At 39.2% G+C, this 23,195-nt stretch overlaps 1 protein-coding gene across 3 annotated transcripts; it reads right to left on the bottom strand.

The window, feature by feature from the left end:
- Positions 1 to 4,753: 4,753 nt before the first annotated feature.
- On the bottom strand, positions 4,754 to 22,578 carry LOC308496172 (zinc finger protein 311-like). 3 transcript variants are annotated; one of them, XM_081044954.1, is made up of 7 exons: positions 22,487 to 22,578; positions 21,927 to 22,201; positions 20,964 to 21,066; positions 20,533 to 20,608; positions 16,972 to 17,060; positions 15,846 to 15,950; positions 4,754 to 6,759 (listed from the first exon to the last, which is right to left on the bottom strand). In XM_081044954.1, exons 4-7 carry the CDS (start codon positions 20,541 to 20,543, stop codon positions 6,683 to 6,685), a joined length of 282 nt encoding a protein of 93 aa, XP_080901080.1. In that variant the 5' UTR covers positions 20,544 to 20,608; positions 20,964 to 21,066; positions 21,927 to 22,201; positions 22,487 to 22,578; the 3' UTR covers positions 4,754 to 6,682. The 3 variants fall into 3 exon arrangements, 1 of the variants encoding a protein (XP_080901080.1); XR_013993128.1 differs by having other exon boundaries at positions 5,024 to 6,759; positions 15,846 to 15,915; XR_013993127.1 differs by lacking the exon at positions 15,846 to 15,950 and having other exon boundaries at positions 5,020 to 6,759.
- Positions 22,579 to 23,195: the final 617 nt, after the last annotated feature.

The following is a 23,195-nucleotide window of genomic DNA, read 5'->3' as shown; positions in this document are numbered from 1 at the left end:
CACCAGTGTGTCTTCAACATAACTATTGTCTTCCTAGTGTCATGGTCCTGACACCTACTATAAAATTTCCAGCTGTCCCTAATGAACATAGATGCAAAAATCCTCAACAAAATACTAGCAAATCGGATTCAGCAATACATTAAAAAGATCATACACTACAATCAAGTGGGATTCATTCCTAGTATGCAAATTTGGTTCAATATCCACAAATTCATTAATGTGATACACCACATTAACAAAATGAAAAATTAAAATCATATAGTCACAGCAATAGATGCAGAAAAAGCATTTGACAAAATTCAGCAGCCATTTATGATAAAAACTTTGAGCAAAGTGGGAATAGAGGGATCATAACATAATAAAGGTCATATATGATAAACCCACAGTTAACATCATACTCAATGGGGAAAAGCTAAAACCTTTTCCTTTAAGATCAAGAACAAGACAAGATTGCCCACTTTCACCACTTTTATTCAACATAGTTCTAGAAGTTCTAGCCACAGCAATCAGATAAGAAAAAGAAATAAAAGACATCCACATTGAAAAGGAAAAAGTAAAATTGTGATTATATGCAGATGACAGGATACTATATATAAAGAACCCCAAAGAATCCACCAAAAAACTATTAGAACTGATAAATGAATTTAGTAAAGAAGCAGGATACAAAATTAATATTCAAAAATCAGTTCATTTATATATACCAATAATAAACTATCAGAAGGAGAAATCAAGAAAACAATCCCATTTACAATTGCTTCAAAAACAATAAAATACTTAGAAATAAATTTAACCAAAGAAGTAAAAGACCTGTACTTAGAAAATTATAAGACACTGAAGAGAGAAATCAAAGAAGATACTAATAAATGGAAACACATGCCGTACTCATGGATAGGAAGAATTAATATAGTTAAAATGTCAGTACTATCTACGGCATTATATAGATTCAATGCAATTCCTATCAAACTACCAATGACATTTTTCTCAGAAATAAAACATATAATCCTAAAATTTATATGGAACCCTAAAAGACTCCAAATAGCCACAGCAATCTTGAGAAATAAGAACAAAGTTGGAGGTATGCTACCCGACATCAAATTATACTACACGGCTATAGTAATCAAAACAGCATGGTACTGGCATAAAAACAAACACATAGATCAATGGAACAGAATAAAGAGCCCAGAAATAAATTCATTCCTATATGGTCATTTAATCTATGACAATGGAAGCAAGAATTTACACTGGGGTAAAGACAGTCTATTTAATAAATGGTGCTGGGAAAACTGGACTGAAACATGCAAACAAATGAAACTGGACCACCTCCTTATGCCATATAGGAGAACAAATTCAAAATGGATTAAAGACTTAAATGTAAGACCTGAAACCATAAAAGTCCTAGAAGAAAATGTAAGGAGTAAATTTGCAGACGTTACCCTGAGTAATATTTTTACTGATATATCCCCTTGGGCAAGGGAAGTAAAGGAAAAAATAAACATAAGGGATAACATCAAACTAAAAAGTTCTTTGTTCACAGCAAAGGAAACCATCAATAAAACAAAAAGGCATCCTACTGAATGGAAGAAGATATTTACCAATGATAATTCTGATAAGAGGTCAATATCCAAAATGTATAAAACACTCATTCAACTCAACACCAAAAAAGACCAAAACCAACCCAATTAAAAAATGGGCAGAGGATAGGAAGAGGTATTTCTCTAAAGAGGACACACAAATGGCCAACAGACATACGAAAAAAATGCTCAACCTCACTAATCATTAGAGAAATGCAAATAAAAACCACAATGAGATACCATTTCACCCCAGTCAAAATGGCTATCATCAATAAATCAACAAATAACAAGTGCTGGTGAGGTTGTAGAGAAAAGGGAACCCTTGTGCACTCTTGATGGGATTGCAAATTGGTGCAGCCACTATGGAAATCAGTATGGAGATACCTCAAAAAACTGGAAATGGAATTACCTTATAACTCAGCAATTCCACTCTTATGTATCTATCCAGAGAAATCCCAGATGCCAATTCGAAAAAATATATGCACCCCTATGTTTATTGCAGCACTATTCACAATAGCCAAGACATGGAAACAACTGAAATGCCGATGGGTAGATGACTGGATGAAGAAATTGTGGTACATTTATACAACGGAGTATTACTCAGCTATAATGAAGAATGAAATCTTACCATTCACAATGATATGGATGGACCTAGAAAACATTATGCTAAGTGAAATAAGTCAGAGAAAGGCAAATACCATATGATCTCACTTATATGTGGAATCTAAAGAACTAAATAAACGAGCAAAGTAAACAGAAATATTCTCAGAGATATAGGAGAAAAACTGTGATGGTTGGTAGATGGGAAGAGGGTGAGGATGAGAAAGAAGGGGAGAAGATTAGAAAGCACAAATTGGTAACTACATTATTGCCACGGGGATATGATAGTTTGGGGAATATAATCAATAATGATGTAAAGATTTTGTAGGGTGTCAGATGGGCACATGTCCTATTAGGGAGAACAATTCATAGATGGTGCAGATGCCTGACCACTGCACTGTACACCTGAAGGTGAAGCTGAATAATATTGTATTGTCAACTATAATTATATATATATATATATATATATATATATATATATATATATATATATATATATATATATAGTCACGGATATGGAATACAGCATAGGGAATAGAGTCAATGGAATTGTAATAGATATATATGAGGTCAGGGGGCAATAGATTGGGGGACGGGGATTATCACTTGTAAGGGGTGAAATGTCTAACTATTATTGTTTTGAACACCTGAAACTAACAAAAAATAAATTTAAAAAATAAAAATTGACAGCTGAATCTCAATCCTGTTGTAAGAAACCCCAAATTACTAGCTTGAACCCCAGGAATCTTTTGGTATTTCCTGAATGTTTAAAATGACATTGTGAGAAAGCACTATGAATTCAGATATTTCACCTAGTGAAAAAAATAACAAAAACTTTTGTCTTGAAAAATTTTGAAGAACTACCTTGTGAACAGTGGGTTAATCTTTTTCTGCAATTAGCCCAGGACGTAGAGCTAGAATCCATGGGTACAGCAACAGAAACACATTTCTGGTTCTAATTCTGAAATCCGTATCTTATCCTTCCTGTAAAAATCGAATGAAATGAGCATTCTCTACTTCTTTTGTGAAGGTAAAGTGAAAACAATCTCATAGTATCAATCAGTTTGTGGTGAAATTTTTCTGTCTTTGCCAAATATATGTATTTACGTTCTAAATGAGATCAGAATTGCTGAGACTTGGGGAACTACATTTAGAATGTAATTAGGTTAAAAAGGTGGTTTAGCTGGTGATTTTTCTATGTAAATCATAACTAAACCAATAGTTCTTGTTTAGTAACTCATCAGAGTTAGAACTACAAAAACTTTAGGGTGTCAAGAAACACTAACATGTTTTATAATTCAACTAAGCATCTGATCTTTGAGTTCCTCCTACCAAACTTATGAAATTATGGCAGAGTCTATGTCAGTTTAGGGTCCCTTTTAAATGTACAGACTTTTCCCCCAGGTAAAAATCCTGAAATTTCTTCAGTGCTTTCTCATAATGTCATTTTAAATGTTCAGGAAATATCAAAATATTCTTTGAATTCAAGCTAGTAATTTGGTGTTTTGCAGGATTGAGTCAGTGGGAGTTTCTAAGACAAGTGTCAGGATCATACCAATATTTTAGGAAGACAAATTGTCATGTTGAAGATGGAATCTAGAAGTATTCTATTTGGGCTCAATATGGAGGCTTCTCAACTTTTACAGCTCACCACCACTTCCAGTTAACTGGTGTTTCAAGAATATGACTCTTCAATAAACAACACAAAACATCAATGGACTGATGCTCCAGGAATTGTCCAGAATTTAAACTGGAATTGAAACCTTGCCAGATTCTGTTAAAAAGACCGAAGAAGTGATATGAAGGGATGCACTGTAAGGTTCTTAGGACTTTGAGTCCAAAATCCAAATGCATACATTAGCCTGTGGGTGAAATAAACATCCTGAACATGTACACACATTTTCCAAAAGCATGTATCTGCTGTTATGATTAACAAAACCTCGGATTCGCCAGAAGAGCACATTTTGTCATCAAACATTAACACACAACCATATTGTGTGTATATATGGGGAGAGGCTTTCAGGGAAGTTTTTTTGATCATCAATAAAGGGTCCTCAGACTCAAAAAAGTCTGGAAATCCACTGCCCATTCTCCAGACATATCCTAAACTCTGTTCTTAAATCATGTTGTATCATCTGAAAGCCACATATCCAGAGTTTCATCCTTCATAGAAACATTTTCACTGAGTTATATCTTAAATGTTTTCATGTTGGCTTTCATCAACAAACTATAAGAAGTGGCCATACAAAGAATAGGCTCTAATTTCCTGTAGAAACTGAACCTCAGGAACAATGTTTTAATCTGTCCTTTGTATAATAAACTATGTAATTCCCTTTGGAATTTGTTACTAGGAAATTGCGTCTCTTCTCCTTGTCATTCATCATTAGATAATGTATAACCATTTGCCAAAATGTTTTCTGTAAAGCAAGAGTCCATGAAGATGCTCCTCCAAACAGGATTCTGTCGTTATTACTTTCGGAAAGCAATGCTTTTTATAGCTCCTTTGTTTAAGATTCAGAAAGAACATTAGCTTATAAGCCCTGACAAGTCTTTAAGGGAATTAAAAAACCTCACATAAACAGCATTTCTCAAACTTTTTATTTAAAAAAAATTAACCTGTAACACACCTTTGAGAAATGCTCATCCCTTTCTTTATCAGCCAGGGAACTTAGAACTAAATTTAATTCTCAATTATGGTCATTTAATTTTCAATTATGGTTAATTAAGCTGATACACATTTACATCTTCTAGGAGTTTCAATTTCATTTTAACAGCCTTATTGTATGTGGGTAATTTAATCGTCTGCAGTAACATTTGAAAGAGAAAGGATGGATGTTAAGAGACACAGACTTGAATAGATGTAAATTTATTAATACATTTGAAAGACATTTCATGTCATGCAAATAGACATAGCACATATTTATGAAATCAACACCTTGAAGAAGTTTTGATGCATTTATAACAAAATGGGGCAGGTTTCAAGCTCTTTCTGTATATAAACCGCTGCTTGAATAGTATACAGCTGACTTCTACTTATCCGTAACTTTTAAATCTGCTGTTGCCCTGCCTTTCCCCTAAGTCTCAGCAATTCTGATCTCATATGGATCCCATATGGAGAAGTATCATTCAGGCTTTAAGTTAAAACAAAACAAACAAAACCTTGTTAAAAATGACTGACGTTTATCAATTAAAAAAATGTTCTCTGTTGAACTGAGGTATAGCTTCATAGCCAAGACACATGGTGCAGGCATGTGGAAACTGCCCGGGTAAGTCGAAGCTTGCAGGAGGCATTCGTGTAGAATTTACTAATTAAGTGATCCTGAGAAGGTTTCTTAACCTTTTTGGGCTTCAATTCTTCCTCATCCCAGAGAGGTGTTTTATGGATTAAATGAGTTAAAATTGTAAAGCCCTTAAGAGTGCCTGGCATGTGGCAAGTATAGGTAAGTATTTAATATTATTATTATTTGTAGACAAAGCCTTGGAAGTGAACATGCTCACTGAAGAAATATGAATAAGAAGGTCAAGGACAAAGGTTTGGGGATCTCACAATTAGGGGCCAGGTAATCAGGAAGAACCAATACGGGAGACAAGAGGAACCAGTCTAAGGAGTAGAAGGAGAAATGAGACAGTGTAAATACCAGAATCATTACTCTCAGGTGTTGGTGGCCAAAAAATTGAAAAGGTCTAATGAAAAGGTCTGAGAAATAGTTACTGGAGAGAGGGATTTCCCAATCTTATCAAGTCTGTGAATTCCCCATACTCTATGTTTTCTTTCCTTATGTCCAGTTGAGCTCACTCTGAAGGCTTTCCCACACTCCTCACATTCATATGGCTTCTCCCCTGTGTGGATCCTTCCATGCAGGGTAAGGGAATACTTAAGCTGGAAGGCCTTCCCACGCTCCCCACATTCATATGGCTTCTCCCCGTGTACATGACCCGATGCACACCGTGGCACGTCCTGGTTTTGAAGGCCTTCCCACAGTCCCTGCATTTGTGAGGCCGCTCCCCACTGTGAGAGGTTCCGTGTCGGCAAAGAGCTGATCTACTACCGAAGGCCTTCCCACACTGGGTACAGTTAAAGTGTTTCCCCCCCATTTGGAGAAACACTTTTTATCTGGTGCACAGAAAGCTGACTTTTGGTCTTCAGTGCTTTCCCACACTCATTACACACATAGGCCTTCTCACTGGAGTGAATTCGTTCATGGACAATTAGGTTGGAATGACAATGGAAGTTTCTACCACATTTGGCACATTCACTGCGCTTCTGCTCTGTGACAGCTCTATTACGTGGTATACCGTTTGAGTTTGGATTGAAGTTTTTTCTAAGTAACTTCTGGTTCTTTACTTTCTTGAAGGTCACTTTCTCGAAGGTCACTTTCTCACAGTTTTCTTTCTCTTCAATCAGTTTCTCCCTCATAGGCATTTGCCACTGATTATCAAATTTGACATCTTGTACAGAAATTTCTCTAACCTCAGGATCGTGGGAAACAACTTTTAGGAGACTTTTAATTTCACCCATTGACTTCTCCATTTTCAAAAACCTTCTGTTCTGAACTTGCCTTCTCATTTTCAGGCCTTGTATTGTCAACTGATAATTAAACAAGAAAATAGAAAATAAAAATGTGGGAGAGGGGATCAAAATGGCGGCGTGAGGTGAGCCTCTGTAAAGCTACCCTGGAATTTACAACTAATCGAGCAACAATAACTCCACAAAGGACTCCCTGCACAGCAGACAGGCAAGACGAATAGGCCCACTACTGAATTCACCTCCAGGTGGGTGAATCGCGCGAGCGGGGCAGGAGGGAGAGGAGAAGTGCGGAGACGGAGCCACGCGGGCGCAGGACACAGACCTGGCTCAGTGCTCCGAGCTCGCTGCATCACGGAACTGCCACAGCTGCAGGAGAGGGAAGAACTCGGACTGCTAGGGCTCTGCTTATGGCCCACAGGGCTGAGGGGGCAGCATATAACACGGCTGAACCCAACGCTCACCGCAGAGACCTTGGAGAAAAGACTGAGGGAAGAAGGCTGAAAACGATGCTTTAAGCCCTCACTGCCGAGCAGAGAATGGAAACCTTAGGCACTGAGACTAGCCGCCCCCGCCCTACCCTCCCAGAGCTCGCCCAGCTCCCACCTGCCCGGTGCTAGAAGCGATAAAGAAGCAGTGTCGGATCAAAGGACAGAATATTTGCTGCTCTGAGAACTGTGGACCGCAGACACAGATTCGTAGCCAAACTAGTTCCGGCAAAGGGGAGGGAGCTGTGGAAGCGGGACCAGCTGTGGTGGTGGTGGCTGCCATTGTCTGGGCCACCTCTCACAACTCACCCCGCCCCTGGCCCCACCTGTCTGGGCGGATCCCTGCAGGAGTAAACAGAACTGCTGACACAAACGGGCTCTGAATCTGGTGCAGAAAGAGCTTTGGAACTTCAAAAGCTCTCCGCATCCCCACAGGGACATGGCAACCTATAACCCAGGCGAACTGTTAACAGAGGAGAAGCCTGTTTCCCAGGGAATCCCCCCAATGTTTGAGAAGCTGGAATAGTGCAGAGAAAACATAGCACTACTGTGTGAGAGAAGAAAAAAAAGGCTGCAGTCAGAGAGAAAATAAAACATTCTACCAACAAGTGTTGGAAAACAAAAGAAAGACATCTTCCTATCAACCTGTTGTAGAAACCACTCCTGTAGATGTCTCAGAAGAGAAATAATAAATCAGTAATTGCCATGAATAACCAAGGCAACAAGACAGCTCAGAAAGAAAGTGAAAAGTCGCCAGAAAAGGAACTTAAAGAAATGGAAATATGTGACTTAAATGAGAGAGAATTCAAGATTGCAGTTCTGAAAAAACTCAATGAGATGCAAGAAAACACAGAAAGGCAATTTAATGAACTCAGAAACGCAATCAAAGAACAACATGAGCATTTTACGAAAGAGATTGAAATTTTAAAAAAGAACCAAGTGGAATTTCTGGAGATTAAGGACTCAATAGAAGAAATTAAGAATGAAATAACCAGCTTAGGTAGTAGAGTTGACCAGATGGAGGAAAGAATCAGTGACATCGAAGATAGAAACCTGGAAATTACACAACTGGAAGAAGAAAGAGACTTCAGACTTAAAAGAAATGAAAGAACTCTACAAGAACTTTCTGACTCCATCAGAAAGAGCAATATAAGAATAATGGGCATACCAGAAGGAGAAGAAAGACAGAAGGGAACAGAGAATATATTCAAACAAATTGTTGATGAGAACTTCCCAAACTTGAGGACAGAACTGGATCCTCGAATCCAAGAAGCAAATAGAACACCTAATTACCTCAATCCCAACAGGCCTTCTCCAAGGCACATTGTATTGAAGCTGTCTAAAATCAGCAACAAAGAAAGAATCCTCAAGGCAGCCAGGGAAAAGAAGACGGTAACCTACAAAGGAAAGCCCATTACATTATCATCAGATTTTTCAGCAAGCCAGGAGGGAGTGGAAACAAATATTCAAACTATTGAAAGAGAGAAATTATGAGCCAAGAATAATATATCCAGCAATATCCTTTATCCTTTAGGATATATATCTATCATAAAAAAATATATATATATCCTTAGGATACATCTTTTATATCCTATCATATCTATATCCTTTAGATATGAAAGAGGAATAAAGACCTTTCCAGACATACAGAAGCTGAGGGAATTTTCTAATACATGACCTGCACTACAAAAAATGCTAAAGGAGGCTATTCGACCACCATCAACAGGGACAATTTGTGGCAAGATAAAAAGGGGGAGAGTAAAGGCCTGAACCGCAATATGGGAATGGAGAAAGTAAGCGTGCTGAAGCAATGGAATACTCTAAATGGAATACTCTAAATATCAAACTTTTTTTTACATAATCTTAAGGGTAACCACTCAAAAAAAATCCAGAACTGAAATATATGCTGTAATGAAAGAAGAAACAGAGGGAAACATCATAGAATACCACCACACAGAAATAATAGACAACAACAAAATGACAAAGAAACAATGGAGACACAGTCTTACCAGAAAACTAAAGATAGAATGACAGGAAATCCTCACGTATCAATAATCACCCTAAATGTAAATGGACTGAACTCACCAATAAAAAGGCACAGAGTAGCAGATTGGATCAAAAAACTACACCCAACCATATGCTACCTCCAAGAGACACATCTCAGCTACAAGGACAAGCACAGACTCAAAGTGAAAGGGTGGAAAAAGACACTCCAAGCAAATGGTACTCAGAGAAAATCAGGTGTAGCCATAATGATATCAGATGAAACAGACTTCAGGGTGAAAGAGGTAACAAGAGACAAAGAAGGACATTTCATAATGGTAAAGGGACTATACAACAAGAAGACATAACAGTCATCAATATTTATGCCCCCAATCAGGGAGCACCAAAACATACCAAGCAACTACTAACAGAACTAAAGGGAAAAATTGACCAAAACACAATTATACTAGGGGACTTATATACATCATTGACAGCTATGGATAGATCATCCAAACAGAAAATAAATAATGAAATAGCAGCCCTAAATGACACATTAGATAAAATGGACATAATTGACATATATAGAGCACTTCATCCTAAAACATCAGACAATATATTCTTTTCGAGTGTACATGGAACATTCTCAAGGATAAACCATATATTGGGACATAAATAAGCCTCAGCAAATAAGAAGATTGAAATCATACCAAGCATATTCTCTGATCACAAGGCTTTGAAATTGGATATCAACTGTGAAAAGAAAGCAGAAAAAAACATAAATACACGGAGATTAAACAACATACTTTTAAAGAATGACTGGGTCAAAGAAGAAATTAGAGGAGAGATCAAAAGATACATAGCAACAAATGACAATGAAACACATGTAACCAAAATTTTTGGAATGCAGCGAAAGCAGTTTTAAGAGGGAAATTTATATCATTACAGGCCTATCTCGAAAACAAGAAAAATCCCAAATAAATAACCTCATGTTACACCTTAAAGAACAAGAAAAGGAAGACCAAGTGAAACCCAGGTCAGCAGAAGAAAGGAAATAACACAAATCAGAGCAGAACTAAACAAAATAGAGAACAAAAAGACAACAGAAAAAATTAATGTGACAAAGAGCTGGTTCTTTGAAAAGATTAACAAAATCGAAAAAACCCTTGGCTAGACTCACTAAGATAAAAAGAGAGAAGACACTAATTAACAAAATCAGAAATGAAAAAGGGGAAGTTATCACGGACACCACAGAAATACAAAGGATCATGCAAGAATACTATGAAGGACTATATGCCACCAAATTCAATAACATAGAAGAAATGGACAAATTCTTACAAACAGATAGCCTTCCTAGGCTGAGCCATCAAGAACTGGAAAATCTAAACAGGCCGATAACCAGTAACGAAATTGAATCAGTCATCCAAAGCTTTCCCAAAAGCAAAAGTCTGGGACCAGATGGCTTCACTAGTGAATTCTACCAATCCTGCTCAAACTCTTCCAAAAAATTAAAGAAGAGTCAGTACTCTCTAACTCATTTTATGAGGCCAACATTACCCTGATACCAAAACCTGGTAAGGACAACACAAAAAAAGAAAACTACAGACCAATATCTCTGATGAATACAGATGCAAAAATCCTCAACATAATCCTAGCAAATCGAATACAACAATGCATTAAAAAGATTATTCAACACGACCAGGTGGGGTTTATCCCCAGGGCACAAAGATGGTTCAACATCTGCAAATCCTTCAATGTGATACATCACATAAACAAAATAAATAATAAAAAATCATGATTATATCAATTGATGCAGATAAAGTATTTGACAAGGTACAACATCCATTTATGATTAAAACACTTAATAAAATAGGTATAGAAGGAAAATACCTTAACATAATAAAGGCCATGTATGACAAGCCCTCAGTTAACCTCATAATTAATGGTGAAAAACTGAAGCCCTTTGCTGTACGTTCAGGAACACGACAGGGTTGTCCACTATCCCCTCTGCTGTTCAATATAGTGTTGGAAGTCCTTGCCAGAGCAATCAGGCTAGAGAAAGAAATAAAAGGCATCCAAACTGGGAATGAAGAAGTTAATTATCACTCTTTGCAGATGACATGATGCTATATATAGAAAACCCTAAAGACTCCACCAAAAAGCTGATAGAAACAATCAACGAATACAGTCAAGTTGCTGGCTACAAAATCAATGTACAAAAGTCCATTGCATTTCTATATACTAACAATGAAATCTGAGAAAAAGAAACACAAAAAACAATTCCCTTTGCAATTGTAGCAAAAAGAATAAAATATCTAGGAATAAACTTAACCAAGGATGTGAAGGACCTATATGCTGAAAACTATTACACATTTTTGAAAGAAATTGAAGAAGACACAAAGAAATGGAAAGACATTCCGTGCTCATGGATAAAATGACCATATTACCTAAAGCAATATACAGATTTAATGCAATCCCCATCAAAATCCCAATGGCATTTTATAAAGAAATAGAACAAAAAATCAACAGATTTGTTTGGAACCACAAAAGACCCCGAATAGCCAAAATAATCTTAAGAAAAAACTATACTGGAGGTATCGCACTCCCTGACTTTAGCTTGTACTACAGGGCTACAATAATCAAAACAGCATGGTATTGGCAGCAAAACAGACACATAGACTAATGGAATAGAATTGAGAACCCAGAAATAAAACCACATAAATGTGGACAGATAATTTTTGACAAAGAAGCTAAAAGCATACAATGGAGGAAAGACAGCCTCTTCAATAAATGGTGCTGGGAGAATTGGATAGCCATGTGCAAAAGAATGAAACTGGACTGCTATCTGTCACCATGTACCAAAGTTAATTCAAAATGGATCAAAGACTTAAAAGACTTTTAAGCATAGGACCTGGCACAATAAACTGCATAGAAGAAAACATAGGTACTAAACTTATGGACTTTGGGTTCAAAGAGCATTTTATGAATTTGACTCCAAAGGCAATAGAAGCAAAAGCTAAAATAAACAAATGGGACTATATGAAACTTAAAATCTTCTGCACAGCAAAAGAAACCACCGACAAAATAAACAAGCAACCAACGGAATGGGAGAAGATTTTTGCAAACAGTTCATCTGATAAGGGTCTAATATCCAAAATATACAAGGAACTCATGAAACTCAACAACAAAAAAACAAACAACCCAATTGAAAACTGGGCAGAGGACCTGAAGAGACATTTCTCCAAAGAGGACATACAAATGACAAATAGACATATGAAAAAATGCTCAACAGCACTAATCATCAGAGAAATGCAAATAAAAACCACAATGAGATATCACCTCACCCCAGTCAGAATGGCTATTATCAATAAGACAAATAGTAACAAGTGTTGGAGAGGCTGTGGAGAAAAAGGAACCCTCATACACTGTTGGTGGGAATGCAGACTGGTGAAGCCGCTATGGAAGGCAGTGTGGAGGTTCCTCAAGAAATTACGAATAGAATTACCATATGACCCAGCAATCCCTCTCCTGGGTATCTACCCAAAAAATCTGAAAACATTTATACATGAAGAGACGTGTGCGCAAATGTTCATTGCAGCTTTGTTTACGATGGCTAAGACATGGAAACAACCAAAATGTCCTTCGATATATGAATGGATAAAGAAGTTGTGGTATATATACACAATGGAATACTATTCGGCAGCAAGAAAAGATGAAATAGGACCATTTGTGACAACATGGATGGATCTTGAGAGTATGATGCTAAGTGAAATAAGTCAGACAGGAAAAGCAGAGAACCATATGATCTCACTGATATGTGGCATATAAACCGAAAACAACAAAAGAACAAGACAAACAAATGAGAAACAAAAACTCATAGACACAGACAATAGTTTAGTGGTTACCAGAGGGTTAGGGCGGTGGGGGGAGGGAGATGAGGGTAAGGGGGATCAAATATATTGTGATGGAAGGAGAACTAACTCTGGGTGGTGAACACACAGTGGGATTTATAGATGATGTAATACAGAATTGTACACCTGAAATCTATGTAATTTCACTAACAATTGTCACCCCAACAAATTAAAAAAAAAAAAAAACAAAAGAAAAATGTCAGATGTGCAGAGAAAAGGAAATAAGTGAGATGGGAGAGGTGAAGCAGCCTGAAGAGTAAATGACTTTCCCATGCTGGAGAAATTGCTAACATTACGGCAAACGTCAGGAGAGGTTGAAGTAATGAAAAATACTAAGATATTTCCAACTCAGTAAACTTTATAAGTCTTTACAAATGTACTTGTCCTCTAGCATCTCCTAGCTTAGTGAATGGCAACTTCATACACCCAGTCACTTAAGACAGGAACCTGGAAATCATCTTCAATTCCTTCTCATAGTTACTCAACTAACATTTTAGAAATTCTACCTGTGAAATGCGCTGCAGAGGGGGTGCTGGAGTGCCAATGAAGTCCACTTTTAGGGACCTGTCTGCTTCGCTCTGCAGAGTGGGCCCAGGACAGCCACACTTCTGCAGTGGACCTCTGCCATCTAGTTAGGGCAGATTAGATATGGGTAACACCTGACCAAAACCAGGTCAGGTTCTCTCTTCTTGGAATTTGGGCTCACAATGTGAGAGCAGGTTAGGCCAGGTTCTTAAGATAGCTAGATCTCCAGCACTTCCATCTGAGACGAGTGGTGGTGGGTGGCATACTGTATGGGGGAGGGAATGATCTGCCATCTGGACTGAGAAGCGAAGGTCAATCTGCCAAGAAAGAATAATGAAGCAGACCTGCCCAGTAGCAGAGAAGACAGCTCCAGAGGAGGACCTGGTGCTATTCCAGTCCCTCCCTTAGCCTGACGTACACCCGCCCTTAGGCTCCATGACATACCCTGACAAAATAAATTCTTGTTCTTTTGCTTAAGCTAGCTTGAGTTAATTTCTGTGATTGGCAACCAGAGTCCATATCAGTCGCTTACTATCTCTTAACCCTATCTCTCCTCTTCATTTCCACTGCCATTGCATTCTCCCTAACTTCAGTACCCCTCAAACGTCCTTTAGTCTGGTTCCCCTTGAATCCATCCTCTATGCTGCTTCCAGATTATTCTTTCTAAAAATCAAATCTAATAATGTCAGTCTCTAGCTTAAAATACTTCAGTGGTACTCCATAGTTAACCAGCAGACAGGAAGTAAAGCACACATTCAAGAGGCCCAGTTCTGCAGTAGGACGGTCTAGGTTTGAAGTTTAGCTCTGACACTGAATAGTGTGCCAACTTGGGAGGATGCCATAACTGTCTCTGTGCCTCTGTAGCTTTATCTATAATGGAATATAGACCACCCATGATAATTAAATGAGTCAATGTATGTGAAGCACTTGCAACACTGAAGTAAACTTAATCAGTTTTAGCTATTATTATAAGAATAATGTTCAAGGTCAGTAGTTTATAAAACTACTGATCTTCAGTCATGATCTTGCCCCTATCTACTGCTCCTATACTTTTCCCACTGGTTACCCCAAGTCCTTTGTTCTGGTCATACTGAACTATTCATATTCACAGTTCACATTCTTTTACTTCTCAATACTCTCTTACATGTTATTCCCTTTGCCTGGGCTGCCCCTCCCCTAAATCATCTCATTTATGCCACATGACTTAGTTCAGTTGTTATTCTTTTTGTAGTCTTGCGGTCCCCAGGTCAGATTTAGATGCTTCTCTTCTATGTTTGTATATACGAGTATATATCTCTATAGTACAGCATACTGTACTCTATAATCACTTATTTACTTACCTGCCTTCCACCTAGAAAATACGCTTCTAAACGGCAGAGCCCATGTCTTATCTAACTCTATATCTCTAGTACCTTGCACAGTGCCTGGTATACAACAGTTGCTCAATAAATGTTTGTTGGATGGGAGGAAAGGAGGAAGGAAGGAAGGGTAGGTATTGTGATAGGGTAGCTGGAGTTGGCCTATAAACAAAGGACAAATTATTTTGAAGGACAAATACAGCAAACAGTTGTTGAATGAGGCACTTGTAATCTTTCATGACTGACTAGACAAGATGGCCAGGAAGAATGGAAAAACAAAGTGAGAAAAAGGTAGAACCAGATATAGAAATAGAGAGAGCTTAGTGAAAAGACAGCCCTGTGGGGAGAGATGAGTGTGACTTTAGGTATATTACTTTCTAGATGACAATGGGATATCCAAATAAAAACCAGGCATTAGAAACATGAGACTGCTGCCCAGGAAAGAGGTAAAGGTTAGCATTATCAATGTGGCGGGTATCTATATCAGAGCTAAGAGTCGAAGGCATGAGAAAAACTAACTTTTCAATAAGAATAGAGAAAGACAAGGGTCAAAGGCCTAGGACTCTAAATGGTAAAGGTCCTGAAACAAAAATGGAGGCAAAAAAGCAATGTTCTCTGACCATCTGAGTGAATGACACACAGAAGGGAGATGAATTCTCTAAGCTTTTTGTGAGGACCAAATTGCAAAAAGCCTGTTAGGTTGCAAAGACCCAATTAGATAGTGACAAAATAATTATCCAAACAGTTTGTTGTTTGTTTTCTCCTTAAGGTGTCCTAAATGAATTTCCTTCTGGGCCCTTCAGGATGGATGCCCCACCAGAGAATATTCGATAACCATTTTGTCACATGGAACATAAGAGGGGACTGAAAGCTTCTCTATCACTCACCTGCGCAGGAGCAGCTCAGGAACTCCCTCTCCTGTGTGTCCTCAGCATAGGACTTTGCCCCTCGCTCCAGCTGGGAGATTAAAGGAGGTTTAGGCAATGGGAATCCTGGTTGTAGAGAAGGAATAAGACACTGTATAGAGCCACACAGAACTGTGCTATTACTGGCTGTGACCCCTCTGTTTGCACACAGAAACAGGAAGGAAATGTCCATTTGGGTAGAGAAAAGGGTTTAGGGACTTTCTCAGAAGTCTTAGAAGGGCAAAGAAGGAGATTCTAGGAGAAGGTCACTTGGCTGTATGTCCCTGTTCTTGTTAGGAGGATGAGAGTGTGCAGCGGGCAGGTGTCTGTTCTGGGCTGCAGGAACAAGTTCACAACTAGGAGCTGAAAACCGAACACCTACAGGAAAACGAGGCTCAAGGAAGAAGAATCCAGGGAGAACGGGAGCTAAGTGACTTTTTACCCAGGAGGAGTCTCATTCCAAAGAATCAGAAGACAGCAGCTCGGTTAGCCAGATGGAGGCAAATCAAAACTCTGGTTTTGGGGGGAAGTTCTGACGATAAAGAATGAGGGCTCTGGCTTTCAATATGAGACCCTATATAATCAATAAATAAAAGCAATTAAGAGATAAAGGAAAGGAGAAAGTACTAAGCCAAGTCAGGGGAGCCCATACCAAGCGAGGCCATGTTTCCATAATTTTCCAACATCACATCTTTATATAAGTGCCTCTGTGTGTGGGTCAGGCTCTGCCATTCCCCGTTACTGAAGCTCACAGCTACATCCTCGAACGTCACTGGCTCCTGAAACAGTATGTTCCTGCCATCCTGCAGAAAACCCCCTAGTTCTCCCAGGAAACAGAGGCTGAAGAAAGGAATTTGTAGGGAGACAGTTGACAGACGTGAATGGTGGGCACCATTTGGCATATATTTGGGGATGAGGTGAAAAGGAGCATAGGCTTTCAATAGCAAAAAATAATGAAACAAGACATGACCCACGAATGATGTGTCACCCAACAAAATATTCCTGATGAGAGGGAGCACCTGGATTTGGGAGGGAATGCCATGAAAATAAGGCCAGATTTAGAAGGCAGGACCTATTTTCAGGAAGGATGGAGGGGGCCTTCGCTCACTTGGGCCTGGCTCATCGGTGTGACAGTTACTCCTGGCAGGTTTCCTCGGCTTCCATCTTCGGCAAAGGCAGGGTATCGAGTTGGTAGAGCTGAGAGAAGAGAAATAAGCCAGGAGTCAATTCAGCACAGTATTGATGAAACCTGCTTTTATCCTCTCTTCCCTAAATGTAGAAGCTTCTGAAGCTTTAACTTGGGGTTACATCTACCGTTACAGTACCCTCCTCCTCCACCATTATTCTCTAGTCCCAGTTTCGTTTGTGCATATGCTCTGGCCCCAGCCAAGCTTCCTGTTAAGTGCATGCTTCCTGTCTCTCTCCTACTGCAGCCTTTCTCTGGTCGGTTTTCATCCTACAGTAACCTTACCACCCCCCAAAGATCCCTATCACTGACTTCCATCTTGTATGATAACATGTCTCCCTGTAGTTGAAGGTTTAAGTCATTTCCTCCAGAAAGACCTGGGGTGGGGATGGGGGGAAAGGAAAGCAGGGAACATGAGAAAAGAACTATCCAGGGATAGACCCAAAGCTTATTTTTTAAGGTAACTTAATGGCTAGTCTACCTCGTTAGTTTATTAGAAAAAATTATTTTCCTTGTTCTCATTAGAAAATTACTTTCCCTTTTTGATCTGAGTCTTTCCCTATTAATTCCCTAGTATTAAGCCATTCTCCACATACCAATGTAGCATAACACTGACAGCTTTTTAAAATGCAAACTAAACTTTCTCAGAGTATGTAAGTGTCTGGGTATCATTCATATGGACCAGGTGAGAAGTACTGTTTCATATTACTAATTAATGGGGCCCTATTTATTTGGTGCAGGCCAGCTCAATCCTTCTGTAGCTTCATGTTTACGGTGACTTATCTTTCTTGATAGTTCATCAACATATCCCCTAGTCCAAGTCTGAAAGATTTCTTTCTGGTCTGAAGATACCAGCAGGGTCAGTCACCTATTGGTAAGACTCTAGAATCACCCCTTGGCCTCAGGCCCCCAAAACTATCACTTCAACTTTACCAAAACCCCAATTTAGGAGGAAACTGGCCTCTTCCCACAGAAATCTCCCAAGAAGACTATTTTTTGGTCTAGACTACCCTTAGCTTTTGACCAAGAAGACTAAGGCTGTGTTTCAGTCATTGTGGATTCCATACAGTTTTTCCACTGCCTTACTCTGTCTCAAAAAGTTCCAAACTCACCTGGACAGCACAGGGCTCAGAGAAAATACGTGGTTTGCTCTGTAATGTTAAATAACAGTTCTTTCCCTTATAACATCAACAAACTTAAACATCCCAATTGTTTGGTTTTTTTTAATCAACATTTTATTATGGGCATTTAAAAATATACAGCAAAGTTGAAAGAACTATACAGTTATTCTAACCATTACATTCCACAATTAACATTTTGTAATATTTGCTTTATCATATCTGCCCACCTAACTACACGTCTCTGTCCATTAGTCCTTTTCATTTTTGTTGTCTTCCAAAATAAAGACATCAGCACATTTCACACCTAGATGCTTCATCATAATATCATTAACTAGTGTCAATATTTGTTTACATTCTTGTTTTTGGAGTAAAATTTACATACAGTAAAATGTACAAGTCTTAAGTGTAAATTTGGACAAAGCATACCTCTATTTAACCTTACGCCCTCCAAATACATCCCAGTTGGATTTTTAACATATCCTCGTCACAAATTTGGAAGATTTTGTCAACTCACAGAGGTTTCTTTTCTTTTTTTTTAAAGTTCACAACATGAATAAATGGTTTTAATCGTGGTAAAAAACACATGACATAAAATTTACTATCTTAACCATTTTCAAGTGTACAGTTCAAGTGTTAAAAATACTCACAATGTTGGGTATTAGAGCTTCAGAGCTTTTTCATCTTGCAAAACTGAAACTCTAAACCCATCATACAACAACTCCCCAGCCCCTGGCAACCACCATAGTGATTCTTAAGCTTTATATTTTAGCTTCAGAATTTGAAAGGTCAGTTTCTGCACTCAAGTTAAAAATGAACTTGGGAGACAGGCTACATGCTCAAATAATAACATGAAATTGTATTAGTCAACTCAGGCCACCGTAACAAAATACTACAGACTGGGTGGGTAAAACACCAGAGATTTATTTCTTATTGTTCTGGGGGTTGGAAGTCTGAGATCAAGGTTGTGGTACGAGCTCTCTTCCTGGCTTGACTTCGCTCTTTGTTCTCACATTGGGGAGAGTGAGAGCTCTAGCTAGTCTCTTCCTCTTCTGCTAAGAACACTAATCTCATCATGGGGGTCCTACCCTTATAATTTTGTCTAAACCTAATTACTTCTCAAAGGCCCCAAAGGAAGGCTCTAAATATTATCACATTGAAGGTTAGGGCTGCAACATATGAATTTTGATGGGACACAAACATTCAGTCTATAACAAAACTATTTGTAAAAGCAGTGTATAGATATTATCTGGAACAAGATTAATTCACTTATATTACATGTTATGTAATTATAAACTTTATGGTCCTGAAAATCACCTATAGGAAGATAATTCAAAGTCTTTTGAGAGAAGAGGACCAGGAGACTCAGGTCAGATGTGAACCATAAGAGTATATATATTTTTATATTTAAAAAAATAAAATAAAATGAACATCCAATTTAAATAATATTCAGTATTTTCTACTTTCTACCTCTCCTAAATTTGTAATAAATATGTTCTAGATCATTAATTTTCGTTTGATTCCTTAAAAAGTAGAAATTTCAGGATTTCTCCTCTGGAAGTTCCAATGATATACTTAGAAATACATTTTCTTTTTTTTTTAATTTGCAGGTAAAATATACTAAAAAGCCTGCTTTTGGGGTGCCAAGGTGCCTAGTCCTCTGTCCAAAAGTCTATGCCTTTCATTCTGATTTTATGTCTCCAGAATTGCTTATACCACCGCCTGGATCACACCTTCATCAGCCACCTCCATACAAATCTTATTACTTCTTTCTTCACATATGCCATGCCACCAAAGAGCATTCCTAAAGCCCACCCTCACATTTCCCCATCTTTTTATTTTTATTTTTAAGTTTCATGACAAAACTTTTGCTCCTTCTTTAACCACTGCTTTATCTTCTATTTCTCAAGTATCTATACTATAATTTTAAAACCTCAGGGTTCCAAAAAGGTTTACATAAATAAAATTATACACATACTCAAATTTTACATGCTGGTAAAATTGTGGTAGGATAGGAGTTACTGAATTACATCATAAGTAAATATATGCGAACTGTTTATCATATATATGGAATTGTGCATATAATAACTGACTGGATGCATTCAATTTCTTTGATAAATTGCTTTGTAGAATCTTTTATGAATCTTTATTTTTTCCAAATTTAATGTAAGATGAGGGCATTTCCAAATTTAATGTAAGAAACTGAGTAATTTAGTTCCTCTATACTGATCCGAGCCTAGTATAGAAATAACAGAAGATTCAACAATGAGCCGACTGCCAGGCCCCGGGAAGCAGCCCCCACCCATTCTGTGTCCCTGTTCCATTCTCAGCTGCCACGACTCCTCATATAACCTGTGTGCCTCACCTTTTTCCCATGGGAGACGGGTGTCAGGGGTCCAAAGCAGCTAGCCCAGTGGTCCTGGACTCCCATCTGACACAACCTATTGCAGGGCACAGAATAAGTTCAATGAGGTTACGGAAGGGAAAGAGGAAAATATATGGGGAGCTGCAGTCAACTATAGAGTGTCCATGGAAATCAACTCTTAGAAATAGCTCAGGGGAAGAGAAAATCAAGGACTCAGTCCCTGACATACCTTATGAAAAACAGAAATGGTATCCAATTACTTTCTATAACTAAAAAGTCTTGATATCACCAGGCCATCCAGGAAAACTAATATCCAGGAAAAGAAGACTTCCACAAGGTCAGCCCAGGCCCACCAGCTCTCTCACTTTCCTCTTTTCCTGGACTCATCTCTCTTCTTCCTCCTTGTGATATTCTGCAGACCGTCTTCTTACCTGCTGCATCTTTTTATCCAGCTTTGTTTTATGGTCTTCCACCACTGTCCTGGTTTCTTCTCTGCTGGTTGGATCTAGTTCCCAGTGTCAGTTCTGGCTTTGCCTAGACAAAAAATATTTGAAGTGGCTCTTGTGGATGCCAGCCTCCTTTGGGGAACACAAGCCAAAGGGCCATTCCTGACCCACAGGGTGGCTTGGCTATTTGGCTTGATATCTCCAACATTGTCCTGGATTTTGGGTTCAGTAGCAGCATTAAGCTAACTATGATCTCACATCTTGTTTTCTTGCATATTCAACGAAGTAAAAAGTGGACCATAGCAAAAAAAAAAAAAATATGTCACTGAGGATGTGAGCCATCTATGAGAGACGAGGGAGCACAGGCAGACAAACTGAAAATGTTAATATATCCAGAATACAACCTCCAATGCCACCACCCCGGTCCAAACCACCATCACCTGCCCTCCCCATCCCCCTTATCACTGTAGCCTTCTAACTCATCTCTCTGCTTCTATCCTTACCTTTCGTCTGTCTCTTCTCAACACAGCAGAGTAGTTTGTTTAAAACTTAAGTTGGCCCATTTCATTGCTTTGCTTAAAACCCTCCAGTGGTTCCATCTTAATCAAAATAAACAGTGGTATACAAGGCCCTATAGAATGTGCCCATTACTTCTAACCATCTATGTTGCTTATTCAAAATAAAAGCTGAAGTCCTTACAGTGGCATATTGTCTACAGGACGTGCCCATTGCCTCTCCTACTATACCCCTCCCCCCATCCTCTTCAGTCACACAGACCTTTCTCTTCCCAGCTTAGGCACATTTCCATCTCAGGGCCTTTGCACTGGCTGTTCCCTCCACCTCAAGCTATCCTCATGGTAAAATAACTGGTTGCCTTCAAGTGTTTGCTTGTATGTCATCTTCCCAAGGAGACCTACTCTAGTTGCCCTATTTAAAATTGCAACCTACCCGTTCCTTCCGGTCCCGATATTCTTTACCTTGCTTTACATTTCCTCTATTTTTTTCCTCTGTCTCACTTTCCGACAAGGTGTATAAGGTACTCATACATTACGTCTATTGTTTGTCTATCGTCGGTCCTCCACTCACTAAAACGTTGGCTTCTAGGCTCTTGAGGATTTTTGCCTGTTTTTTTTCACGGCCGCATCCCCAACGTCTAAAAGAGTGCCTGCACTGTTAGGCGCTCAGTTAGGAACTGGCTGGATGAATGAATACACGGTTGGATGCTGAAGAGAAAAATGAATGAAAAGGAATGGATGAGCGGATGAGGAGTCGCCCGGAGCAAGAAGAGCACGGGGGTTGAGGACCCCAGACGGCCGGCCCGTCTCCGAGGAGCACGCAGCGGCCGCAGCTGCAAAGCCCCGCCCCTCCCTCCGCAACCCTGGTGCTCCCGGGGCGACAGCGGCGCCAGGCTCCGCTCCGCCTGCCCCGCCGCCGGTTCGGACCCCAGCGGCAGCTCGGGAGCCCCTTGGCTGGGTTCAGACCCCCCCACCACGGCTGCCAGCACAGACCTTCCTGCTAATAGTCTCCCCTAGAAATGACAAAGTAGACAAGTCTAGGCTGGCTCCACTTCCTGGTGCTCCAACAGTCACTTCCGGGGACTTTCTAGGAAGCGCCTCACCTCGCTGGTGGCGCAGTTCCCTAGACACGCCCCCGCCCCGCCCCCGCCCCCGCCCCCGCCCCGCCCCCGCCCCGCCCCCGCCTGCCCGCAGGCCGCTTCAGCCTTCCAGAGTTGCACACGTTGTGAGGCGTGCAGGGCCGCTGTGGCGGAATCTGTTCATGGAGGGATGGCTTGATGGGAATGGACAGAAATTTTGTCATGTAAATACTGGGGTGGCAAAAAAATGTATTCACATGACTTGTATTCATCTTTTGTTATCGGTATATATTGAGTTTTGTAATTTTAATACAGTTTTTGCCTTTCTTAAAATGTGTATACATTTGTTCTCACCATCTGTATATGAATAAGCTACTTTTAAACATCAACTAAGAATACAAAATAATTAAATGCTTTTCTAATTAAAAAATTCATTATAAAAAATGGAAGGCTCGCAAAAGCTGAGAGTGTAATGAGCCCCCATATACTCATCACTTGGATTTAACAATAAATAAGATTCTGCCACATTTGTTTCATGTTGCCTCCCTTTTTCTTCCTGAAATATTTTAAAGTAAAAGCCAAATGTTATTTCAATTTTATGCTCTTCAGAATGCATCTCTTAA

The sequence above is a fragment of the Rhinolophus hipposideros genome, assembly GCF_964194185.1.
Source record: "Rhinolophus hipposideros genome assembly, chromosome: 3".
Lineage (NCBI taxonomy): Eukaryota > Metazoa > Chordata > Mammalia > Chiroptera > Rhinolophidae > Rhinolophus > Rhinolophus hipposideros.
This window is presented reverse-complemented; position numbering and strand designations above follow the sequence as displayed.

Bases quoted from the DNA above. Each gene is read 5' to 3' on its own strand.
- LOC308496172 (XM_081044954.1), bottom strand. The intron at 15,951-16,971 runs GTGAGCGAAGGC...CTCTACAACCAG, and splicing joins CACCGATGAGCCAGGCCCAA to GATTCCCATTGCCTAAACCT. The intron at 6,760-15,845 runs GTGAGTGATAGA...TTTAATTATCAG, and splicing joins CCTGAGCTGCTCCTGCGCAG to TTGACAATACAAGGCCTGAA.